The sequence below is a fragment of the Callithrix jacchus genome, chromosome 9 (assembly GCF_049354715.1).
Source record: "Callithrix jacchus isolate 240 chromosome 9, calJac240_pri, whole genome shotgun sequence".
NCBI classification, from domain to species: Eukaryota; Metazoa; Chordata; class Mammalia; order Primates; family Cebidae; genus Callithrix; species Callithrix jacchus.
This window is the reverse complement of record NC_133510.1, coordinates 113778669-113802151: the sequence shown is the minus strand read 5'-3', so window position 1 is coordinate 113802151 and position 23483 is coordinate 113778669. Positions and strand designations below refer to the sequence as shown.

General features: G+C 48.6%; 2 protein-coding genes across 3 annotated transcripts in view; one reads left to right on the top strand and one right to left on the bottom strand.

The window, feature by feature from the left end:
- Positions 1 to 7433: 7433 nt before the first annotated feature.
- Positions 7434 to 15108, top strand: MYL2 (myosin light chain 2). The gene is made up of 7 exons (XM_002753014.7): positions 7434 to 7486; positions 8767 to 8853; positions 10977 to 11052; positions 12454 to 12558; positions 13368 to 13446; positions 13547 to 13595; positions 14803 to 15108. The coding sequence occupies exons 1-7, from the start codon at positions 7484 to 7486 to the stop codon at positions 14899 to 14901; spliced, it is 498 nt and encodes a 165-aa protein (XP_002753060.1). The 5' UTR covers positions 7434 to 7483; the 3' UTR covers positions 14902 to 15108.
- Positions 15109 to 18194: 3086 nt separating this feature from the next.
- The window catches only part of CCDC63 (coiled-coil domain containing 63), a 46885-nt gene continuing 41596 nt past the window's right edge, over positions 18195 to 23483 (bottom strand). For both annotated transcript variants that reach the window (XM_035257596.3, XM_078337274.1), the window contains exons 11-12: positions 22383 to 22586; positions 18195 to 18399 (exon numbers count right to left, since the gene is read on the bottom strand). In XM_035257596.3, the coding sequence (XP_035113487.3) occupies positions 18254 to 18399; positions 22383 to 22586 (350 nt within the window). In that variant the 3' untranslated portion in view covers positions 18195 to 18253. The remainder of the gene's footprint in view (positions 18400 to 22382; positions 22587 to 23483) is intronic.

The following is a 23483-nucleotide window of genomic DNA, read 5'->3' as shown; positions in this document are numbered from 1 at the left end:
ACACACTTTTCAAAGAAAAGAATAGATTGACACTTTGTCACCGGTGGGACAAAGGAGATATATATATATAACCTTATACCCTTTTCCCAAAAAGTTTGTTGGGTTTCTGTTGTCATTGGCACCTCTGCTGCTCTGGGCATGTATTAAGTGTGCCTGGCTCAGCTGGCGGGGAGGCCACACCGCCACCATCAGTGAGGTAGGGACTGCAAAGTAGGTCTCCAAAGCCCACCACAGAGTGGGAAAGTTCAGGTGGTGGGGCGTATGTGTGCACATGTGTGAGTTATGATACCATTAACATGAAAATGTGTATCTCTGTTTGCATAGTATGACATCATTATTGGAAAAAGTACACATATTGTGTGTGTGTGTGTGTGTGTGTGTGTGTGTGAGAGAGAGAGAGAGAGAGAGTGAGAGAGAGAGAAAGAGAGAGTTGGGAAGGCTAAATGCAATGTGATACCCTGGATTAGATCTTGGAACAGGAAAAGGACCACAGAGGGAAAGCTGGTGAAATCCAAATCAAGCCAGGAGTTTGCTCAATAGTAATGCACTAATCTCAGTTTCCTTGTTGTAACCAATATATTAGGGGCAGGTAACACGTGTTAACATCAGGGAAATTGGGCCAGGGAAAGGAGAATGCTGCCACTTTTTAAATAAACTCTTCAATAAAATTTTTATTTAAAAAATGTCTGGAAAGAATCTACTGAAGTTCTGCAATGGCAAAACTAATCTACGGGGCTAGAGGCCAAGCGGTGCTGACTTTCAGGGTGGGTGGCTAGAAGGGGACACAAGGAAAAGCTCTGGGACTGGAATGTTCTGCGTCCTGGCCCCGGGTGGTGGTTACATGGTGTGCGCCTGTGTAGAAACTCGTTTCACCGGACACTTAAGAGACAAGCACTTTGCTGTCTCAATTTTAAAAGTGAAGAATAAAAAGTAGCATCTGAAAGATTCACAGGAAGCTGCAAACGCTATTCCTTTTGGGGAGGATTTGGTTGCACTGATGGGAAGCGGGGGTGTTAGTCAATATCTTCTGTAACATTTTCAAGTATTTTATAGTAAGAATGTGTTTGTCCACATCATATTAATTTAATTTTGGGGCATGTAGCATGCATCAAGACAAGTGCACAGATCGTAAATGTGCAGCCCCCGTGAATCTTCACAAATGTAACACACCCAGATCACGACCCACACCATTCCCAGCTCCCCCAAGAGGCCCCTAATTACTTTTCTCAAATTCTGCTCTCACTGGATGTTCTGTAATTTTTTTTTTTTTGCTAAACTTGGCAGTCCCACTCCTAACATTCCCTCCTCATACTGCCCTCCTCTATCCTGACTTCTCACAGCTCAGATTCATTTTTTACCTGTTTATTTATGTATCTTATTTTGTTTTGAGACGGGGTCTCTCTCTGTTGCCCAGGCTGGAGTGCAATGGTGCCAACACATCTGACTGCAGTCTCAACCTCTCTGGCTCAAGGGATCCTCCCCGTTCAGCCTCCTGAGTAGCTGGGAATACAGGTGTGCACCACCGCACCCAGCTAATCTTTGTATTTTTTAGCAGAGACGGGGTTTTGCCATGTTGCTCAGCCTGGTCTCCAACTCCTGGGCTCAAGTGATCCAGCTTCATCCTCCCAAAATGTTGGGATTACAGGTGTGAGGCACTGCCATCAAACATTTCTGAATGCACTCTCTGATTTAATCCTCACGACAGCCCTAGGAGGTGAGTACTGTTATCCCATTTTACAGAGGAGGAAAATGAGACTCAGAGAGGAGAAGCAGCCTGTCAGAAGTCACCCTGTTGGCCTGTATGCAAATCTTGGCTAGTCCGATTACAAAGCCCTGAGCTACCATGTCAGGCCATCCAACCAAAAGCAAATATTCCCCCAGTCGTCAGTCTGGCAGCTGGTCAATACCTTGTCAGGCTTGTGGGTCTGTGGGCCAGAGCCCTCTGTTCTCTATCCTTGCCGGCGGTGTTGCCAAGAAGTACGCCAGTCTGATTTTCCCACTAGAGTTCTGTTCTTTCTGCCCGAAGTAGGCCAGCTATCCTCCTAATCCTCGGAGTTTGTGAATCTTGCCGGGATACACCCTGGTGTGTGTTTTCTCTTATCTTTCCAGCTTGGAGTTGTGAGTTCCTTCCACCTACAGATTTCGTTCTCTTCTGTGCTGAAGAAGCTTTTCTTGTATTACTCGCTTACTGTTGGCCTCTGTTTCTGGAATGTTTGATTATTTACATTTCTTCATTATTTTGCTTCATGATATTCCCAAGATATCATCTTCTAGGCCACTATTTAAACCGCAGCGAAACTAACCTCTCCTGCAATTCATTCACTTCATTTTTAGTTTGAAAATCGGGTCTGAAAGCTCTTGGAAGTCATTTGTGGGTTTCACTTGAATTTCCCTAAGGTTTTTGTAGGTTTGTTTTTATTTTCATTTTTTGGAGAAAACCAGTACTTGGGCTTGAGAAACCAATGAAATTAATACACTGCTCTGTTTTTGAAAATGAAGACTATTGTACTATTATACAGTTGAACATCAATTTCCGCTTTTTTTGAATTTGAGCTTAATGTGTATATATCTCCCCTCACTCTGAATGAGGCGTTACTGATGTACATAACGCCCTGCACACAGTGGGGCTGGAATAAAATCTGTGCAAATTCATTCCTTCGATCTGGGGTTAAAATCATTCTTACTTAAGGCCGGGCGCAGTGGCTCACGCCTATAATCCCAGCACTTTGGGAGGCCGAGGTGGGTGGATCACGAGGTCAAGAGATCAAGACCATCCTGGTCAACAAGGTGAAACCCCGTCTCTACTAAAAAAATACAAAAATTAGCTGGGCATGGTGGTGCGCGCCTGTAGTCCCAGCTACTCGGGAGGCTGAGGCAGGAGAATTGCTTGAACCCAGAAGGCGGAGGTTGCGGTGAGCCGAGATCATGCCATTGCACTCCAGTCTAGGTAATAACAGCAAAACTCTGTCTCAAAAAAAAAAAAAAATCATTCTTACTTAAAAGCAGTGTGTATCTATAAAGAATACTTACATATTCTCCCTCTCTTCATCTCTTCTTTTAAAACTCTCAGTGGGACCAGGTGAGGTGGCTCACGCTTGTAATCTCAGCACTTTGGGAGGCCGAGGCAGATGGATCACTTGAGCTCAGGAGCTCAAGACCAACCTGGTCAACATGGTGAAACCCCGTCTCTATGAAAAAAAATACAAAAATTAGCCAGGTGTTGTGAGGGGTACCTGTAATTCCAGCTACCCAGGAGGCTGAGGCAGGAGAATTGCTTGAACCCAGAAGGCAGAGGTTGCAATGAGCCGAGATTGTGTCACTGCACTCCAGCCTGGGTGACAGAGTGAGACCCTGTCTCGAAAAAAAAAATACATATGGAAGCAGAGTCACCAAAGAGGTTGGATTCAGAGGTTGGAGTGATGTGGAGCACAAACCAAGGAACGTGGGGCCTCGTGCTCCAGAAGGAATGTCGGCACCTCTCTCCCTGGCTCGTGCTCCACGTCACTCCAACCGCTGAATCCTCTGAGGTGGAAAAGGTAAAAATTGTTCTCTCCAGGAACCTCCAGAAGGAACACAGCCCGATTTCTGACCGCAAGATCGTAAACATGTTGCCAGGTACAGTGGCTTGAGCCTGTAATCCTGGCACTTCGCAGGCCAAGGCAGGAGGATGGCTTGAGCTCAGGAGTTCAAGACCAGCCTGGGCAACATATGGTGATCCCTTCTCTACTAAAAACGTTTTTTAAAAATGAGCTGAGTGTGGTGCTGCCTGCCTATAGTCCCAGCTACTCAGGAGGCCAAGGCAGGAGGATCATCTGAGCCTAGGAGTTCCAGGCTGCTCTCCAGCCTGGGCAACAGGGTGAGACCCTGTCTCAAAAAAAAGAAGTGCTGTTTTAAGCCACCAAATTGATAATATTTTTCTAGCATCAATAAGAAACAAATACGCGTGGTTTTCTGATTTTCTAGAAGCTGCTATTCTAGAATCAGCCCAGTGTGCTACTTTCTGGCTTCGGAGAGCCTCAGGTCAGCAGTTGTTTTTCTCTTCTATTCAGTGGGACTCAGGTGTGGTGACTGGAAGTGTGTGGCTGTAGGAATCCCACAGATAGCAAAAAGGCAGAGGTCTCAGGTCCTGCCAGCCTGTTTGTCACAGCAAGATGCCTTTGCCAGCAGCCTCGAGGGCACAGCCGCCCCGGCCGCCCACCGGCTCCCTCCCCAGCCCCGTGTGGTCTCAAGGCTGATGCTGCAAGGAACCCCTGAAGTCTACGCAGAACCAACACCCCAGTCCTCCCTGGATTCTCCAATCCCAGGGCCTTGTGCCTGGTCTTGGGGGCTCCCTGGGGAAACTTACCCCTTGCTGAGAGAGACTTTGGATCTCTGGTTCTCTCAACAGACCGCAAGGCCTAATCCACAGCCCATGGGCTCCACATCTCAGCTGTCACGTGGTTCCGTGCCCCATTCAGGCTGCCATGTTCCCAGAATCCCTAGGCACAATCTCAATCCTCACAGCAGCCTTACGGGGATGTGTGAGATCTCTGTTTTCCAGATGAGGAAACTGAGGCCTGAGAGTGTGAGTGCCCTGTTTGACAACCCCTCTTCCCATCCAGCCAGAATGGTTCCCCTAGCACCCCTTTTGGAGGCCCAGATGTACAGGTGTCCCTCAGGGACACATACCCCCACTCGCCTCTGGGGGCCCAGCCCACCCTAAGCCCCACCCTGGGCCTGCCCACCCGCATCATGCACTCTCCACATCTGTGGCTGCAACAACCTTTTCGCTTGGCCGGTTAGAGCTACTGACTGCCTGCACAGAGTTTTAACGAAAATCCATGGTGTGCCTATTAGCTGGGGAAACACTTATTCTGGTGTTGTTGGAGAGTCTTGGACAGAAAGCTCCTCCTGATCCGTGCATTGCACATATGCGGATGCCAGTGCGTGCACGTCTGTGTGCCTCTGTGCATGTGCAAACATGTCTTTGTGCACACGTGCATACACACACATGAACTCATCCATCTTTTGTTATTAAAGACTGTGTTAGAAGGGGTAGTTCTAACCCATGTGTGACTGCAGAGAAGAAAAAACCCACACCTCTTTTTTTGTCACAGTCATAAATGGTCCTTGGGTTTGTGTGCCGCCAAGTTGAGATTTTTTTCCACCTGAGAAAGGGAGTGAGTGATAGTTACCATATCCCAGGCCTCACCTCCTTTTACTCTCCGGAAAACCCAATAAGAAAACTGATTTCCTTTTTTATGTTCAGGAAAACTCCAGCCCCAGGGACCTTCTGTTCCTCAAAGCCTCCAAATTCTCCCTGCTTTGAGGCATGTGCTGTCCCCGCTTCCCGAAGCCCACTTTGCAGACTCTACTTGGAGGAACCCACCTGCGCCGCTGTCCGAGGCTCTCACCTGGCCGCTGCCTTGCCTCTGTCTCGTCCCTGCATGATATCCGTCACCGCCTGCAACTCTCTGGGTTGTGCATCTGTTTACTTTCTCTGTCCATCTTCCCCTCACAATTAGCACCGCAAGGGCAGGGAATTTGTTGCTTTGCGCTGGGCTCAATTAAGGGGGATAAATGCTCGTTCAGCCATCAGCCCTGTGCCCACACCATTGGGAGGACAGGGGGACATTCTCCTTCTTAGAGGCATGACATCTGGCACTCAGATCTGCTACCCACAGCCACTAAATAACCACAATGATTCCAAGCCCCAAGTTCTTGCTCCCCGAATCCCAAGGCTGTCTTAGAGGGCACGGGAGAAAAGCCACCTTTTGTGTTGTTTTGGTTTGGTTTTGGGTTTTTTGTGTTTGTTTTTGAGATGGAGTCTTCCTCTGTCACCCAGGCTGGAGTGCAATGGCACGCTCTCGGCTCACTGCAACCTCCACCTCTCAGCTTCAAGCGATTCTTCTGCCTCAGCCTCTGGAGTAGCTGGGACTACAGGACCACACCACCACGCCAGACTAATTTTTGTATTTTTAGTAGAGATGAGTTTCATCATGTTGGCCAGGCTGGTCTTGAACTCCTGACCTCAGGTGATCCACTCACTTCAGCCTCCCAAAGTGCTGGGATTGCAGGCAGGAGCCACCGCACCCAGCTGGAAAGCGGTCTTGAGTAAGAGTATTATATAATAACACTTTGCATTCTGAGAGCAGCTGCTGTTTTCAAGGCCCTTAAAGAGCCTGGACTCTGGACACAAAGGGGCCTCTGGAGGGGTCCACGCCCAGCTCCATCACCGTGTGACCCTGGGCAGCTCACTTCGCCTCTCTGAGCTTTCATCTCCTCATCTGTAAAATGGGGGCACGGATGATGAGGTGGTCCCCACCCCCTCCAGGGCGGTTGGAAAATTATGAGCAGGAGCCATGAGCACATGGTGTCCGGCAGGTGCCAGTGCTCAGTCGGTGAGATTTGTCATTTCTTCAGTCAATAATATTCCTTTTTGAGCTGCTGCTGTGTGCATCACGAGCTGGGAGCTGGGGAGATGGTACGTGGTGAGAGAAACTAAAGCGATCCCCCGCCTCTGAACTGACGCTCCATGGACACTGAACGAAATGAGTCAGTGCGCAGCAGAGTGTGAGGCACCTTCTCACGCTGCGCAGAGAAACAAAGACGAGAAGGGAGATGAAGGGGGGCGGGGATATTTTGTTTGTTTGTCTTGAGACAGGGTCTTGCTCTGTCACCCAGGCTGGAGTGTAGTGGTGTGATCATGGCTCACTACAGCCTCAACCTCCCAGGCCCAAGTGGTCCTCCTGTCCCAGCCTCCTGAATGGCTGGGACTAAAGGCATGCACCACCATGCACAGCTTTTTTTTTTTTTTTTTTTTTTTAAGCAGAGGCAGGTGTCTCCCTATTTTCCCTATGTCACCCAGGCTGGTCCCAAACTTCTGGGCACAAGCAATCCTCCCGCCTTGGCCTCCCACAGTGCTGGGATTTCAGGCATGAGCCACAGAGCCAGCCTTCATGGTTATTTTAAATAGTGTGGCCAGAGAGGCTTCATTAGGAAGGTGGCGTCTGAGCAGAGAGGCAGGGCAGGCAGTGCAGGAAGGAGCCTTGTGGTGATGGACAGAAAGGCATTCCAGGTAGAGGGCACACAGGTGCAAAGGCCCTGAGGCCAGACCCAGGCCGATGAAACAGAGCGTTTTAGCAGTCTCCTGTCCCTGACACTCTCTTTCTCAAAATTGACAAGCACAAGTGTCCCAGGCCCAAGCACTGCAGAGCGCGCGCAGCATCTCGCCCCGTGACCATGACCCAGCTACTGCCTCTTTAACCTTGAATGCCTTTTTGGGGGCTCACGTGTCACCCAGTGGCAAGTGAGCCACCCTTACTTCAGAAGAACGGCATGGGGTGGGGGGGCCTTAGGTGGTGTCCGCCTCACCTACGACTGCCAAAAGCGGTCATGGGGTTATTTTTAAACATGGGGCGGAAGTATTTATTGTTCCCGGGCTGTGGAGGGCTGGGCGGAGTGTGGAATTCTTCTCGGGAGGCAGTGCTGGGTCCCTTCCACCATGGTGAGTACGAGGGCTCCAGGAGTTGATGGTGCCGGGTGGGCGAGGAGCGGAAGGGACCACAGCGGAGCGGGAGGAAGGCGGCTCTCAAAGCGTCCAGCCCCTCGTGGAAAAAGCCCCGTTGGCAGCGCGCACAGAGGAACCCCAATCAATGCCCCGATAGGCCACAAATAACAGCAGCTCCTGGGGACTCACAAACACAAAATAAGAGAGTTGGCTTTTTTATGCCTTGTCTACTGACCTCTCGAGGAATCAATAACTCTCAGGGCCTGCAAAATGGGATTGAACGCTTTTAAGGATCAAATTGTAATTCTTTTCTCTTGTTCAGGCATCTGGGAAAAAGAATGGTTTTGTTTTCACTTTTTGAACTTGCAAATTTAAAACCTTTCTTTCTGTGCTGCTGGTTCAGGTGTCTCCCTCCTGAAACGGGCAGCCCCCACATCGGGGTTAGCACAGGAGAGAGAGTGGTTAGGGTCAGGACCGCTGGAGTCGAAATGCCCAAGTTCAACTCCGGCTCTGCCTTTTGTGTGTGTATGGCTGTGTGATCTGGGGCAAGTGACCCAACCTCTCTCAGTCTCAGTTGTCTCCCCTGTAAAATGGGGATGATAATAATAGTGTCCACTTGACAGAGCAGTTATGAGAATGAAATAATACGTATGTACAGTATTGAAGCATTTGCTGTTATTTAAAGTCAGAGAGAAGTGGGGTGGGGAAGAAAGGTGATCTCGCTCTTCTCTGCCTTGTTGACATGGTGCAGGGACAGAGAATTCAGAGAGGAGGTTTTGCTGCCATTTGGATCAAGGGAAAATTGTGGGGTGTGGGGCGCAGTTGGGTTTTAACACCTTGAAGAACTGTCATTTCATCATGGCTTAGTGAGCCTGACTTTTTCCTTCCCTCCGATCAATTCTCCTTCTGTGCATTACTGAGCCTTTACTGAAATGCGTCAGAACATAAGCAGCTGGATCCTGCAGGGGTGATCCGCAGCTGTGGCCTCGATCCCCAGGGACACACCTGTGCCTTCTCCCAGTTGGCGAAGGAGCCACTGCAAGATGCACAGACACTTGCGATCCACCAGGACTGGGGGTCTCTGGAGAAACTTCATGTGGTGTCCTCTGCTCCCTCCAGCATCACCATTTTGAGATCTGAGTGTGGGCGCTGTACCCCCATTTCACAGATGAGCAGCTGGGCCCTGCAACAGAGAGGCACTCACCCAGAGAAAGGGCCTGACCTAGCTTTCTGACTCCCAGCCTCTCACTCTCTTAATCGATGCTTTTTTCCCCCAGGCACCTAAGAAAGCAAAGAAGAGAGTCGAGGGCAACTCCAACGTGTTCTCCATGTTCGAACAGACCCAAATCCAGGAATTCAAGGAGGTGGGTGCCGCTGTTGAATCATCGCCTGGATGGAAAACCCGCTGTGAGAGGGAACCCTTCTTTTGTCCCAGATTCCCAGCAGGGGCCTTTGACTAGCTGCTTCCATCCTCCAAACAATCCCAAATTCGGCCTGAATGGATGTGTAAATTTTTTAAAGAAACTATTTTTAATAACTTCACTGATTATCAAAATAAAATATATTCCTTGTTAAAAAATGTCAGAAAATTTTTCAGAAAAGCACAAAAAAGGAAATAAAAATTACCTACAATTCTATTGCTGGGAGATAATCAGTTCGCAGCTTAGTATATGCCCTTCAAGCCATTGTTGTTATCTACGTATATATTTATTAAACAAAGTTACCATCATCTATGCCCACTGATTGCTACCTGCATTTTTTTCTTTGAGAAATTCACCATTAACATTTCCTATCATGTATTTAAACCGTTTCCTATGGTTAAATGTGCCATTTGTTGATAATGTTTTACTGTTATAAGTAACACCTCTTTGTTTGTATCTCTGGTTATTTCTTCAGGGGTAAATTCCTAAAAGCAGAACTGCTGCCTCAAAGGAACTTAAAACAACCACAACAAAAGAACTAAAACCAGACAGAGCCGCTGGTCCGCACAGCCCTCACTCCTACGCCCAGCAGCCTCGGGAGGAGAGCGCCTTTTCCCCTCAGTTCCATCGGCGCTGGGTGTTAATAGTCATAATTTTTTTTTTAAACCAGTCTGAGGGATGAAAAGCAGTATCTTCAGGGTTTTAAATTTTACAGTCTTTGATTATTAACCACTAGCCCTGTTTGAAACCCCATCGCATTCGATGGCAACGGACCTTCTAAAAAGAACCCAAGTACCAGTTAGACCAAACCGCACAGGAGCTTGGAAGGACCGGCTCTGAATTCATTCTCCAGCAGCCGTGAGGGCTCACACTGACTCATCCCCCTCCCACCTGGCTCTCCAGAGGGAGCTATGCTAAAATGATGCTAAAGAAATCAGTCTGCTTTTTTTCTTCTTTTTCTGTGACAGGGTCTCACTCTGTCGCCCAGGCTGGAGTGCAGTGGCACAATCACGGCTCACTGCGGCCTCAATCTCGCAGATTCAATTAATCCTCCCACCTGAGCCTCCTGAGTAGCTCGGACCGCAGATGCACACCACCACACCCAGCTAATTTTTTGTGATTTTTGTAAAGATGGGGTCTCCCTGTGTTGCCCAGGCTGGTCTCAGGCTCCTGGGCTCAAGCAGTTCTCCTGACTTGACCTCCCGAAGTGCTGGGATTACAGGTGTGAGCCACCGCGCCCCACTCCAGTGTGCTTTATATCAAAGGGGAAACCATTTGGGTGTTGTACCTGTGTCCGCCCTAACATTCAGACTGCAGGAGTGCCGTGTCCCATAGGGAAAGAGAAATTCCTGAGACAAGTGTCATATCGGAACTTGAGATAATTGCTTTCCAGGGAGAAAGCTACACCCGCCTCTTTCCCTCACTCTGCTCCAACCTCCAGAATCAGCTGCCGGGGGCCATGGGTGGAGGATGCAAAGAACTCAAAAAACATAGCCATGATTCCTCATTTAGTTTTGTTTGTTTGTTTGTTTTTGAGACAGAGTCTCCCTCTGTTGCCCAGGCTGGAGTGCAGTGGCCCATTCTCAGCTCACTGCAACCTCCACCTCCCAGGTTCAAGCGATTCTCCTCTCTCAGCCTCCGGAATAACTAGGATTACAGGCATGTCCCACCACACCTGGCTAATTTTTGTATTTTTAGTACAGACGGTGTTTCACCATGTTGGCCAGGCTGGTCTTGAACTCCTGGTCTCAAGTGATCCACCCGCCTCAGCCTCCCACAGTGCTGGGGTTACAGGCGTGAGCCACCGCACCCGGCTTTGTGTACAGGCTCTTAGGTGGACATGCTTTCAATTCTCTTGCCTATGTATCTAGCAGCGGAATGGCTGGGCCATATGAGGCCTTCCATTTTGAAGAAACTATTGGATTAGTTGTTGACTTTTGATGTGAGGTCCTACCAGGATCTTTGAAGATCCCAGGATCCTGCTCCTGCGAAGTCCCTGGCCCAACCTCGTGGGCAACTCTGCCAGTTTCTCCCAGGCTGAGCTGCCAATCACTTCCCTTCCCCAGGCCTTCACCATCATGGACCAGAACAGGGATGGCTTCATCGACAAGAACGATCTGAGAGACACCTTTGCTGCCCTTGGTATGTCACCTCCCCCACCCCTGCAGGAGGGTCTCTTTATCCCACATCCATGAGGGGCAGGAGGTGGGACCATCAGCAAAGGTCAAGATGGTGTCATTTCCCAGAGAGACAACTCCACCGCAACTGACCTTTAAGACCAGTTTCAGGGGATGTGAAAGGGGTGTTTAGTCCTTGAGTAGCTTCACATACCTTTTTTCTCTTGAAATAACTTTTTTGCGTGATTTTGAATGTAATGCCGGCTCACAGCAGAAAATGGAGAAAATGCAGAAAAGTATAAAGGAGAAAGCAACGTCACCCAGCAGGTCATATTCCATTGTGAACGTTTCAGTTTCTTTTCTCTAAGTCTCTCTAGACATGTCTGTTTGGTTTGGGTTTTAGTTTTTTAAATTATTAGAATCATTCTGTTTTGAATTCTTCTTCTAAAGTGTATCATCTCAACAGTGTGAATGTGAGTAACATGGAGTTTCTTCAAAATATACATGTCCAATCTGCTACCCACCGCTGCCACTTACTCCTGACCTTAGAACTCGGGGCAGCCATACACAGCCGTGCAGGTTGCGAATAGTTCAGTGAGTGTAGCTTTTTATACTTAAAACATACCTTGGCTTAAAAAGTGACAGATTTTTCTTATTTGCACAAAGGTAGGCTTGTGGCAGGACTAGAGCAGGTAAATTGGAATAGCCAAGGCTGTAGGTTACAGCAGGGTTAACTTGAAAAATTCCCTCAGGTTATCCTGATCTGTCTCTCCTGCCTCCAACAGTGAATATGAGCCTTTCCTATTTAAGTGAAAAATGAAAATCTCTACATCAAATGTTCCAGGTTCTGAAGACACTATTTTAAATATAACAAACTGACCAGGTGTGGTGGCTCACACCTATAATCCCAGCACTTTGGGAGGCCGAGGCCGGAGTATCACTTGAGCCCAGGACTTTGAGACCTGCCTGGGCAACATGGCAGAACCATATCTCATATATATATATATATATATATACACACACACACACACACACACACAAATTAGCTGGGCGTGGTGGCGTGCACCTGCAATCCCAGCTACTTGGGAGGCTAAGGCACAAGAATCACTTGAACCCAGGAGGCGGAGGTTACAGTGAGTTGAGATTGCACCACTGCACTCCAGCCTGGGTGGCAGAGCTAGATCCTATCCAGAAGAAAAAAAAATAATGAACCCCTTCCCGCATCAGGTTGTTTTCAGTCATTTGGTTCTTATAAATAACACTGTCAAGAACATCTTCTCACATAAGATCTTTGCTTCCATCCACCCCATCTCTGATTATTTCTGGACTAGATTTCTTGAGGTGGAATCCAAGGAGCCAGTGGTAGTGTCATGATGGCTCTTTCTTCCCCAGTTTGGAGAACCTGAGTGTGTGTTTCCTACCCTAGGGCGTGTGAACGTGAAAAATGAAGAAATTGATGAAATGATCAAGGAGGCTCCAGGTCCAATTAACTTTACTGTGTTCCTCACAATGTTTGGGGAGAAACTTAAGGGTAAGTTTGTGTGCGTGTGTGTGTGTGTGTGTGTATGTGTGTGTGTGTCTTCAGAGGGGCTGGCAGAAGATGGTTAGCTTTCAAAGAGATAAAGCACCATTGGAAAAAATAATAAAAACAGCAACTTGGCCGGGCGCAGTGGCTGATGGCTGTAATCCCAGCACTTTCAGAGGCTGAGGCAGGAGGATCACTTGAGGTCAGGAGTTCGAGACCAGCCTGGTCAACATGGTGAAACCTCGTCTCCACTAAAAACACAAAAAAATTAGCGGGGTATGGTAGTATGCACCTGTAGTCCCAGCTACTCAGGAGGCTGAGGCAGGAGAATCACTTGAACCCAGGAAGTGGAGGTTGCAGTGAGCTGAGATTGTGCCACTGCACTCCAGCCAGGGTAAAAGTGAGACTCTGCCTCAAAATAAAAAAATAAAACAAAAAGCACAGCTCCAAGACTTACCTAAGTCAAACCTCACACTAGCCTCTTTATATGCAGTATCCCCCTTAATAGCAACTAGGAGGTAAGCTCTATTCTTATCTCCAGTTTACAGATGGGGAACTGAGACTCAGAGACAGAAAGTCACTTGTCTGAGGCCACAGAGCTAGCAAGGGTGTGAGTTAAGATTGGAATCCCAGGCTTTCACATCTAGATCACGTTTGACCTTGGGTCCTCGGCCCTCTCTTTCCATATACAGCTACTCAGTGATCAAATGAAAGCAGGGTCTTTTCCCTCCATGGGGAGACTTGGGTCCCACTGCCTGGGGTGCCACTGGTTCCCAGCCACCCCCAGTACATGTAAGCCCTGTGTTCCGTTTCAGGAGCGGACCCTGAGGAAACCATACTCAACGCATTCAAAGTGTTTGACCCGGAAGGCAAAGGGGTGCTAAAGGCTGATTAGTGAGTGGGGTCTGTGGGGAGGAGGGGGGTTCCCTGCTTGCCCCTGCCCACCTACACACACACACACCTGACACCAACACCTACTTTCCTCTCTCTGCAGCGTTCGGGACATGCTGACCACGCAGGCGGAGAGGTTTTCCAAGGAGGAGGTAATGTGGTCCTTCGAGCACTCCCTGCACCCTAGCTCCTGGGTTCAACCTTCAGGGGGCTCCATCTCCCCCTCTTGCCCAAAGCACCCCTGACCCCACACTGACAGAGAAGCAGATATCATCTTCTGAGCTCTGGCCTCATTCCATTCTGTGCCCCGCTATGAGGCAGGGACTAGCATAACTGTCATTTTACAAATGACACCTGAGACCCAGGGAAGTCAAGTCACTTGTCTAAAATTACAGCAATCACGCTTGTAATTCCAGCATCGTGGGAGGCTGTGGCAAGCAGATCACTTGAGGCCAGGAGTTGAGAGCAGCCTGGCCAAGATGATAAAACCCTGCCTCTACTAAAAACATAAAATTAGCTGGGCATGGTGGTGGACACCGGGACTCCCAGCCACTTGGGAGGCTGAGGCACGAGAATTGCTTGAACCTGGGAGGCAGAGATTGCAGTGAGCTGAGATCATGCCACAGCACTCCATCTGCTGCACTCTAGGCAGGAGAGCAATACTCTATCTCAAAAATAAAATGTAAAATAAAATAACGACACTAATAGTACATGCCAGGGCCTGGCCTCAAACGTAGGTCTGCGTGACTTCAGGTTCTGCCTTCCTCACGATGCACAGAGACCTGTTTAGAGCCTGAAATTATTGCCACATTCTTATTTGGCCACAGGACCCATCCTGCTCCCTTATATAACCTGCCCAGCCCCTTGGAACCCTTGAGTTTGCGCCCTGCTTAATCCCGGTGAAAGGCTGTGTTTCCAGGGACAACTCTGCAGGATGTTTACTTGGGAGGGCCCTTGGTGTCAAGGAAGGAAGAACAGGGAAGGGCAGGGAAGGAAAAGTGCATGGAGGAAGTTGAGCCAAGATTCAGGCCCAAAGACCCGCACCGCTGACTCTCCAGGGAGGGAGATCATGCCACAGCTCTCCCGAGAGGTCCCAAGTCGGGGGAGATGGTCACGCCTTTATAGCCCCACACCAACCCGATCTGCTGGCTGTGGGCTGCCCCAGAAAGGGCATGGCCTTGTGCCAGGGGGCCCTGAAGGAGCTAGGGAAGTCATTTCCCGGAGGACGTTCTGAGTGGCCCAGGTTCCCATCCCCTGCCCCACAGCTGTCCATTCCACTCAGGCCCGTCCACAGTCCCCCCACCCTCCATCTTGCTTCCCCTCCCCTCAACGTCAGCACATCCTGCTGGTTCATTGCAGATTGACCAGATGTTCGCCGCCTTCCCTCCTGATGTGACTGGCAACTTGGACTATAAGAACCTGGTGCACATCATCACCCATGGAGAAGAGAAGGACTAGGAGGGGACCCTTTACTGCACCCTGCCCTCCTCTCTCTCCTGCGAGTACCACCTCTGTCCCCACCCTGGTCTGTTAGCTGTGTGGCTGCCCCGTTTGTCCATCTCCATCTTCTTTGCAGCCTGGGTGGCTACAGCTACCTTGTGGCCACATATCCTACAGATGGAAATCCATCCAGAGGCCATGTTCCAATAAACAGGAGGTCGTGTATTTGGTCATGACATTCCCCTGACAGACAGTGCCTTGAGTAAGGAAGGCAAAGGCAGAGGAGCTAGTGATGGCCTTGCAGTCGTTATTATTGAATCTTGGTGACTCTTTACTTAAGATAGACCTTTGCAGCCACTCAGGACTATTTCTATCAAGGACCACGTTTTACTGGAATGTTAACTGGACACCACAGCCCTCTGTTCCAAAGAGCTCAAGCATTTAGAGGCCCTTGGTTCCATGACATCCTTCCCTTGGGATGCCATCAGAATGCTTCTCCTGCAAGTGACAGTGACAAGGAGGAAATGGCCTGACACATAGTAGGAACATAGGTTGTTCAATAGCAATCACACCTGCTAATCCTAAGAGGGTGATTTCTAGTTTCAGATAAAGTAGAAGCCGTCTGTACTTCTTCCCCAGCAAACATGGGGAGTGGTACTGATTTCTGGCCCCATCTGGGGCCCGGGCCTGGATGTGAACTGACCCTTGATTTTGAGTGCCCACCCTCATGGTTGGAGCGTTCAGGCCTATTATGGCTGCAAGAGTCCCAGTGTAAGAAACAAACAGGGCCAGGTGTGGTGGCTCCCACCTGTGATGCCAGTGCTTTGAGAAGCTGAGGCAGGAGGATCGCTTGAGCCCCAAAGTTTGAGACCAGCCTAGACCAACATAGTGAGAGCCAATCTCTACAAAAAAATAAATAGCCAGGCATGGTGGTGTGCATGTGTGGTCCCAGCTACCTAGGAGGCTGAGGTGGGAGGATCGCCTGAGTCCAGGAGGTCAACGCTGTGGTGAACTGCACTCCAGCCTGGGTGGCGGAGTGAGACTCTCTCTTAGAAAAGAAAAAAAGGAATAGGTTCAAATCACTAAGAAGTCCAGGGGCTTCAGGCACAGTTGCATCCAGGATCCCAGGCAGTGCCCTCGGAGGCTGGGGAAGCCTCTGTTTTCTGTCATGTTGCTCCGCTCTTGGCAGTCGCAAAATAGTTAAGAGTAGCTCCTGCCCCCTTTCCAGCCACTCAGCAATCCTAGAAGGGCACACTCCTCTCTCTCCCAGCTCCACACAAACATCAGAACAGGCCCTCATGGGGTCCCTCCGGGGCACCTGACACCCCTGAGCCCATCACAGTGGACTGGCAGGGGCAGTGCTCTGATGGGCAGGCCTGGCTCAGCTGATCAGCCTGTGCTAGGGCTGAAATCAGAGCCCTCCTGAACCACACAGCCTGGAGATGGGAGGGGAGATTCCCTGGAGGAAAACCTGAGAAGAAGCAGGGAGTGGACTTTGGGCACTTCAAGTTCTCAAGAGAATCCCAAGAACCCTCCCAGCACTTTGGGAGGCTGAGTTGGGCAGATTGCTTGAGGTCAGGAGTTTGAGACCAGCCTGGCCAACATGGCAAAACCTGTCTCTACTAAAACTACAAAATTAACCAGGCCTGATGGCAGGCACTTGTAATGCCAGCTACTCAGTAGGCTGAGGCAAGAGAATCACTTGAATCCAGGAGGCAAGATTGCAGTGAGCCGAGATTGAGCCACTCGCTGAGCTGAGATCACTCAAGCCTGAGCAACAGAGCCAAACTCCATCTCAAAAAGAGAGAGAGAGAGTGAGTCCGGCCAGGCGCTCCTGTAATCCCAGCACTTTGGGAGGCTGAGGCAGGCAGATTAGCTGAGGTCAGGAGTTTGAGACCAGCCTGACCAACATGAAGAAAGCCTGTCTCTAATAAAAATATAAAATTAGACAGGCGTGGTGGTGGGGCCTGTAATCCCAGCTACTCAGGAGGCTGAGGCAGGAGAATCGCTTGAACCCGGGAGGTGAAGGTTGCCATGAGCTGAGATTGCGCCACTGCACTCCAGCCTGGTCAACAGGAATGAAACTCCGTCTAAAAAAAAAAAAGAGAGAATCTCAAGAACCCAAGAACCCAGGACACAGCCCAAGTCAATGACATGATGGGAACAAGCTGAAATTGGGTGAGGGAGTGGAGCTGGGGTCACAGCAAAGGCAGGAGGGCCCAGGAGGTCGGAGGAGCCACAGCTGGGGCCAGTCCTCAAGGCTTGACAGTGACAACAGCGTCGCCCATGGGAGGATCTCAGGGCTGAGCCATCAACAGGACGAATGAAACCATCTCCTGGCTGCAGAGACCAGGGGCCCCTTTCACAGCAGGCTGCGTGGGCAGGGACCCAGGGGAGTCACTGCCCCACCCCCACAACCCAGGATGCTCCACACCCTGTGACGCCCCTCCCCCCTCATAGCCTCCATGCACTCCAGAGTCGGCCCAGGCGGAGAGCCTCCTACACTGCTCCTGTAGTCAGAGATGCAGTCCCACACTGAGAAGGCAGGACTCAGGACACTCCAAGGCCGTGTGTGGTTCTGGGCAAGACACTCTGGACTCGGCTCCACAGTGACACGCCCACCCACGACAGACACACGCAGAGACAGAGACATGCAGAGATGCACAGAGATACAGAGATGCACACACAGACACACAGACACACACAGGGACACAGACAAAGACAGAGACAGAAATGCACACAGAGATACAGACATGCAGAGACATACAGGGACAGAGACACAGCAACATATAGAGATGCACACAGATATGCTGAGACACACATAGGTACACACATATATGGACACACAGAGACACACTCAGATACACAAAGAGATACAGACACACAGACACAAACACACAGAGACACAGACACCCAGAAACACAAACACATACACACACACACACACACACACACACACACCCAGAGAAGCAGATCCGGGACATCCCCAGCTTCCTTTCTGCGAGTGTTGGCCACGCCCCGGGTGGCCAGTGGAGTCTCAGGATCCACAGTTTGGCTCCAGCATGGCCCTGCCCCTAGGCTAGTCCCCACTACATCTGGTGGACCACATCTGCATCTGTGTCTCTACATGGCTGGGGGTGGCCTGTGCTGGCCTCCAGCTCAGAGATTCCCAGGGGCTGTGATGGCCTCACAAGGTTCCCACCTCCTGTTCCCGCCCCCTGTTCCTGCTTTTACTTCTTGCTCCTCCACCCCAGCCCAGAGGTGGCCCCAGCACCCAAAGCCCTTAGTAACGTGTGTGACAAGTACAAGGCTACAGAACAAAACATTTATTCTTTCGGTTACGGTGCAAAGGCAGCCCGACCCATGCGCCTCACACGGTTGCCGTCTTCCTGGGCCTGAGGTCATCTGCCTTCTCGGGCAGGCTGTCTCCGCGCATCTCCTTAATCCGATTCTCCTTCAGGATGTAATTGTCGAGCACCAGCTGCCGAAGGCTGCTGTGGTCCAGGGGCTGTTCCACTGCACCAAGACCAGATTTGTGTGAGGTGCTGGGAAATCAAACCCAGGGCTGGGGCTTCCTTCTCAGTGAGTCTGTCTCTCTGCCCAAGGCAGGGATGGCCAAGCCTGGTTTGGCGTCCCTCCGTAACATTGGCGAGTGGAGCACAGAAATTCTCAGGTTTCAAGGAGGGGGAGAATGAACAGAAACATACATCTCGGGGCTGCCCAGACAATGACTAGTTTTCTCCCAAAGGAGGATGTGAAGAATGCTTGGCTTACTGTGAAGGAGGCAGAGTCACAAAGTGCAGTTGTTCAGGCAATGCACTGCACAAAGACACCTAGAGCAGCCGGGTAGACGGATGGGCTGAAATCCAGCCCCCACTTGACTGCAGAGCTGTATATACCAGAAGGGGCGCCTTTTCCTAATTAATTTCCCAGAAGTGGCCTCTCTTCTAATTCACACCTATAGTCCCTGCAATCTCCCTGTGGGCTGGGAGAACCTAAAGTTCGTCAATATTCCCCTGAATAGATGTGAAGACAGTATCTGTACATTTCTGACCTTGTGAGGACAACTTTACCAGCAGCTCTGCCCACTGCTCCCCATAACCTTTTAGGAACTGAAAGGGCTGTGGAAGTTGTGCTAAGATGGGTGGCATCAGACCTAGCTTCCACTCCTGCTACGTTTCAGTCTCCTCAGCTGAAACACACAGGATCTCTGTGTATGTGTGTGTGGGTGCGTGCATGTGTGCGTTTGTGTGCATGTGTGTGTGTATGTGTGCACGTGTGTGTGCATGTGTGTGCACGTGTGCTTATTGAGGGTCTCTCCCTCCATCCTTTGCACACTTAAAATGCTGCTCAGAGAATGGGGGCAGCTTTTAAAAAACTGATTTTTTAGCTGGGCATGGTGGTTCATGCCTGTAATCCCAGCACTTTGGGAGGCCGAGGCGGGCAGATCACAAGATCAAGAGATGGAGACCAGCCTGGCCAACATGGTGAAACCCTGTCTCTACTAAAAATACAAAAATTAGCTGGGCATGGTAGTGGGCGCCTGTAGTCCCAACTATTCCAGAGGCTGAGGCAGAAGAATCACTTCAACCCAGGAGGCGGAGGTTGCAGTGAGCAGAGATTGCGCCACTGCACTCCAGCCTGGTGACAGAGCGAGACTGTCTCAAAAAAAAAAAGATTTTATTTCTCTAATTACTAAAGTCATGCAAGGTCATTGTAAGAGAAAATTTCAAACAATACAGAATTGTTTAACTTAGAAATGCAAAGTTCTCTGTAAAGCAGCATCCAGAATTACCCACTGTACCAGACGGCTAATACACCTCTGATTTTTATGCATAATCTAAAAACCTTCCTCCTTCCTCCTTCCCTTTCTTTCACCGCCCCTCCCTCCTCGTCCTCCTCCTCCTCCTCCTCTTCCTGCCTCTGAGCCTTCCTTCCTTCCTCTCTCCCTCTCCTCCCTCTCTCTCTCTCATTTTACATATATCTTATTACATATCAGGGTTGTAAAGTGCTGTCCTGTGTGTTGTGAGATTTCTAGCAGCATCCTTGGCCACTAGATGACAGCAACCCCATCACTTTCAGTTGTGACAACCAAAAATATCTTCAGGTACTGTCAAATATCCCATGAAGGGGAAATCACCCCTGGCTGAGAACTGGCACACACACACACATATATACACACTGTATATATATATATATATATACACACACACACACACATATATACACACTGTATATATATATATATATACACACACACATACACATATATACACACTGTATATATATATATATATATACACACACACACACACATATATACACACTGTATATATATATATACACACACACACACACATATATACACACTGTATATATATATATATACACACACACACACACATATATACACACTGTATATATATATATATACACACACACACACACATATATACACACTGTATATATATATATATACACACACACACACACATATATACACACTGTATATATATATATATATACACACACACACACATATATACACACTGTATATATATATATATACACACACACACACACATATATACACACTGTATATATATATATATACACACACACATACACATATATACACACTGTATATATATACACACACACACACACATATATACACACTGTATATATATATATACACACACACACACATATATACACACTGTATATATATATATATATATATACACACACACACACACATATATACACACTGTATATATATATATATATACACACACACACACATATATACACACTGTATATATATATATACACACACACACACATATATACACACTGTATATATATATATATACACACACACACACACATATATACACACTGTATATATATATATACACACACACACACACATATATACACACTGTATATATATATATATATACACACACACACACACATATATACACACTGTATATATATATATATACACACACACACACACATATATACACACTGTATATATATATATACACACACACACACATATATACACACTGTATATATATATATACACACTGTATATATATATATACACACACACATACACATATATACACACTGTATATATATACACACACACACACATATATACACACTGTATATATATATATATACACACACACACACATATATACACACTGTATATATATATATATATACACACACACACACATATATACACACTGTATATATATATATATATACACACACACACACACATATATACACACTGTATATATATATATACACACACACACACACATATATACACACTGTATATATATACACACACACACACACATATATACACACTGTATATATATATATACACACACACACACATACACATATATACACACTGTATATATATACACACACACACACATACACATATATGTACAAACACACGTGTGTGTGTACCTGTGTATTTCGTGCATATGTACAGAATGTTTTTAGAAAGAAGGGATCATACAATACGGTACTTCCCAGGAGGCCCAGACAGCTGTCGTACAACTGACTGTTTCCCTTTTTGTCTTAATATCCAGGGCACCTTCCCAGTCCTTTCATATTGGCCCCGTGCCTTCTTTTGGGGGCTGCTCCGAATTGCACTGAGTGTGTGGATGAGCTGCACCTGATTTCAGCATTATATTTGTTTCTGGTTTGGGGCTGCAATGAACAGCCTTCACTTCACCTTTCATCTTCAACCCTTGAATAAGTCCTTCTAGAAGGACCGGTTCCCATATACATGGCCAGACTGCTCTCTAAAAAGATGAGGACAATTTGATTCCCACCTTCAGAGCGAGGGCCTGGCTCCCCACATGAGGATGAGTGAGTTTCTTCCTTGGAACGGAAGGAGGATCAATGCACCAGTGTGGGAAGAGCCACAGTTGAGCGTCTGGCTTCTGGCATGGACCACATTGAAGCTGCTTCAATCGTGGGGTTAGGGGACAAAAATGGGGAGGGGCCGAGAATGGGGCCTCGGGGGCACAGTGGGTCAGGGAAAGTAAGGGAGGTCATGGGTGAGTAAGACTGAGGAGCACAGATAGGGTGAGCATGAGACACAGAGTCTGGAAACCCTGTCTATCCACAACTTGCCAATTTGCAAACTTTTGATATTTTAAGGTTCATTTTAAATGATCAAAAGGTAGTTGTGACTTTTAAAAATATCCAAAATAACTAAACTTCAGGATCTGTGTCACCCTAGCATCATAGAGAGAAAAGTCCCCAAGCAAATGACATCAAGTAGCCACAGCCAAGAGGGCACTCAAGGGAGCTGGTGGGCTGCAAGGGCTCATAAAGAAGGGAAACTGAGGCTCGACACTGCAGACCCTCTTGGGCACCTGGACACAGCCTCCCCAGACCCGACGGCACAGGTTTCCTAGCAACCTGCACAGATCGGGAGAGAGAGAACTCACCATCTTCCAACCTGTCGCTGAAGGGGTCAGCCCCCAGCACTGGGGGGATGACTTTGATGGGTTCTGGGGGCTTGAGGAGGGCAGAGCCGCCCCAGAAAGGGTTGGCGAAGGATGGCAGGACCTCGGTCTCTGCCCCTTCCGCTTCTAGGATGCGCCTGTAGGTCTCCGACAGCAGCAGGTCGTTGGTCTTCTTTTCAATGATGGCTGCAGAACAAGAAACAGGACCAAGATGGCTGCTGAGAGACCTGGGCCTGGGGCCACTGGGGCGGTGCCCCCGCTGCCGCTGCCGAGGGCGGGGAGGAGGAGGAAGTACAGGGGTGCGGTATCTGGGCTCTGATAAGGACAAGGCTTTCTCTGGGATGACGCCTGGTATTCTCAACAGGATAACATCACTCCTCACCCTTAGGGCTGAAATTTGCTCCTTGAGAGGAAAAGAATTCTGACTACTTTTTTTTTTTTGAGACAAGGTCTGGCTCTGTCACCCAGGCTGGAGTGCAATGGCACGACCTTGGCTCACTGCAACCTCAAACTCCCAGGTTCAAGCAATTCTCCTGTTTCAGCCTCCTGAGTAGCTGCGACCAAAGGCACATGACACCAGGCCCCACTAATTATTGTATTTTTTTTGTAGACACCGGGTCTGGCTGGTCTCGAACTCATGGCTCAAGCTATCCTCCTGTGTCGGCCACCCAAAGTGCTGGGATTACAGGTGTTAGCCATCGCGCCTGGCCTCTCATTCCTTAATGTATAAACACAGATACACACGGGGCATAAGCAGACATACAGTATCTCAATGATATTAAAATATTACATTTATAAGGAGGGCAATTAGGCAAAGTATGTCTAGAGAGGCTCCTAAGCAGGATGATAATGAAAAGAAGGTTGAGAAATACCAGGTTACACTAAAAATTGGGAGCCCCACCTTAAACTCCTGGCCTGCCCAGTGCTCTGTTTCAAGTCTCCACACCTTTGCTCATGCTGTTCCTTCTGCCAGCATGCCTTTCCCTATGCACTTCCCTGAAAAACCCCCTAGAGGTGTTTTAAAACACAACTCCTTGCCACCTGCAGAAATGCTTCCCTGACCTGCTTCATTCAGGGGACATC

Coding starts and splice junctions, on each gene's coding strand:
- MYL2 (XM_002753014.7), top strand. Junction 8,854..10,976: donor AAATCCAGGAATTCAAGGAG/GTGGGTGCCGCT, acceptor TCCCTTCCCCAG/GCCTTCACCATCATGGACCA. Junction 13,596..14,802: donor AGAGGTTTTCCAAGGAGGAG/GTAATGTGGTCC, acceptor GGTTCATTGCAG/ATTGACCAGATGTTCGCCGC.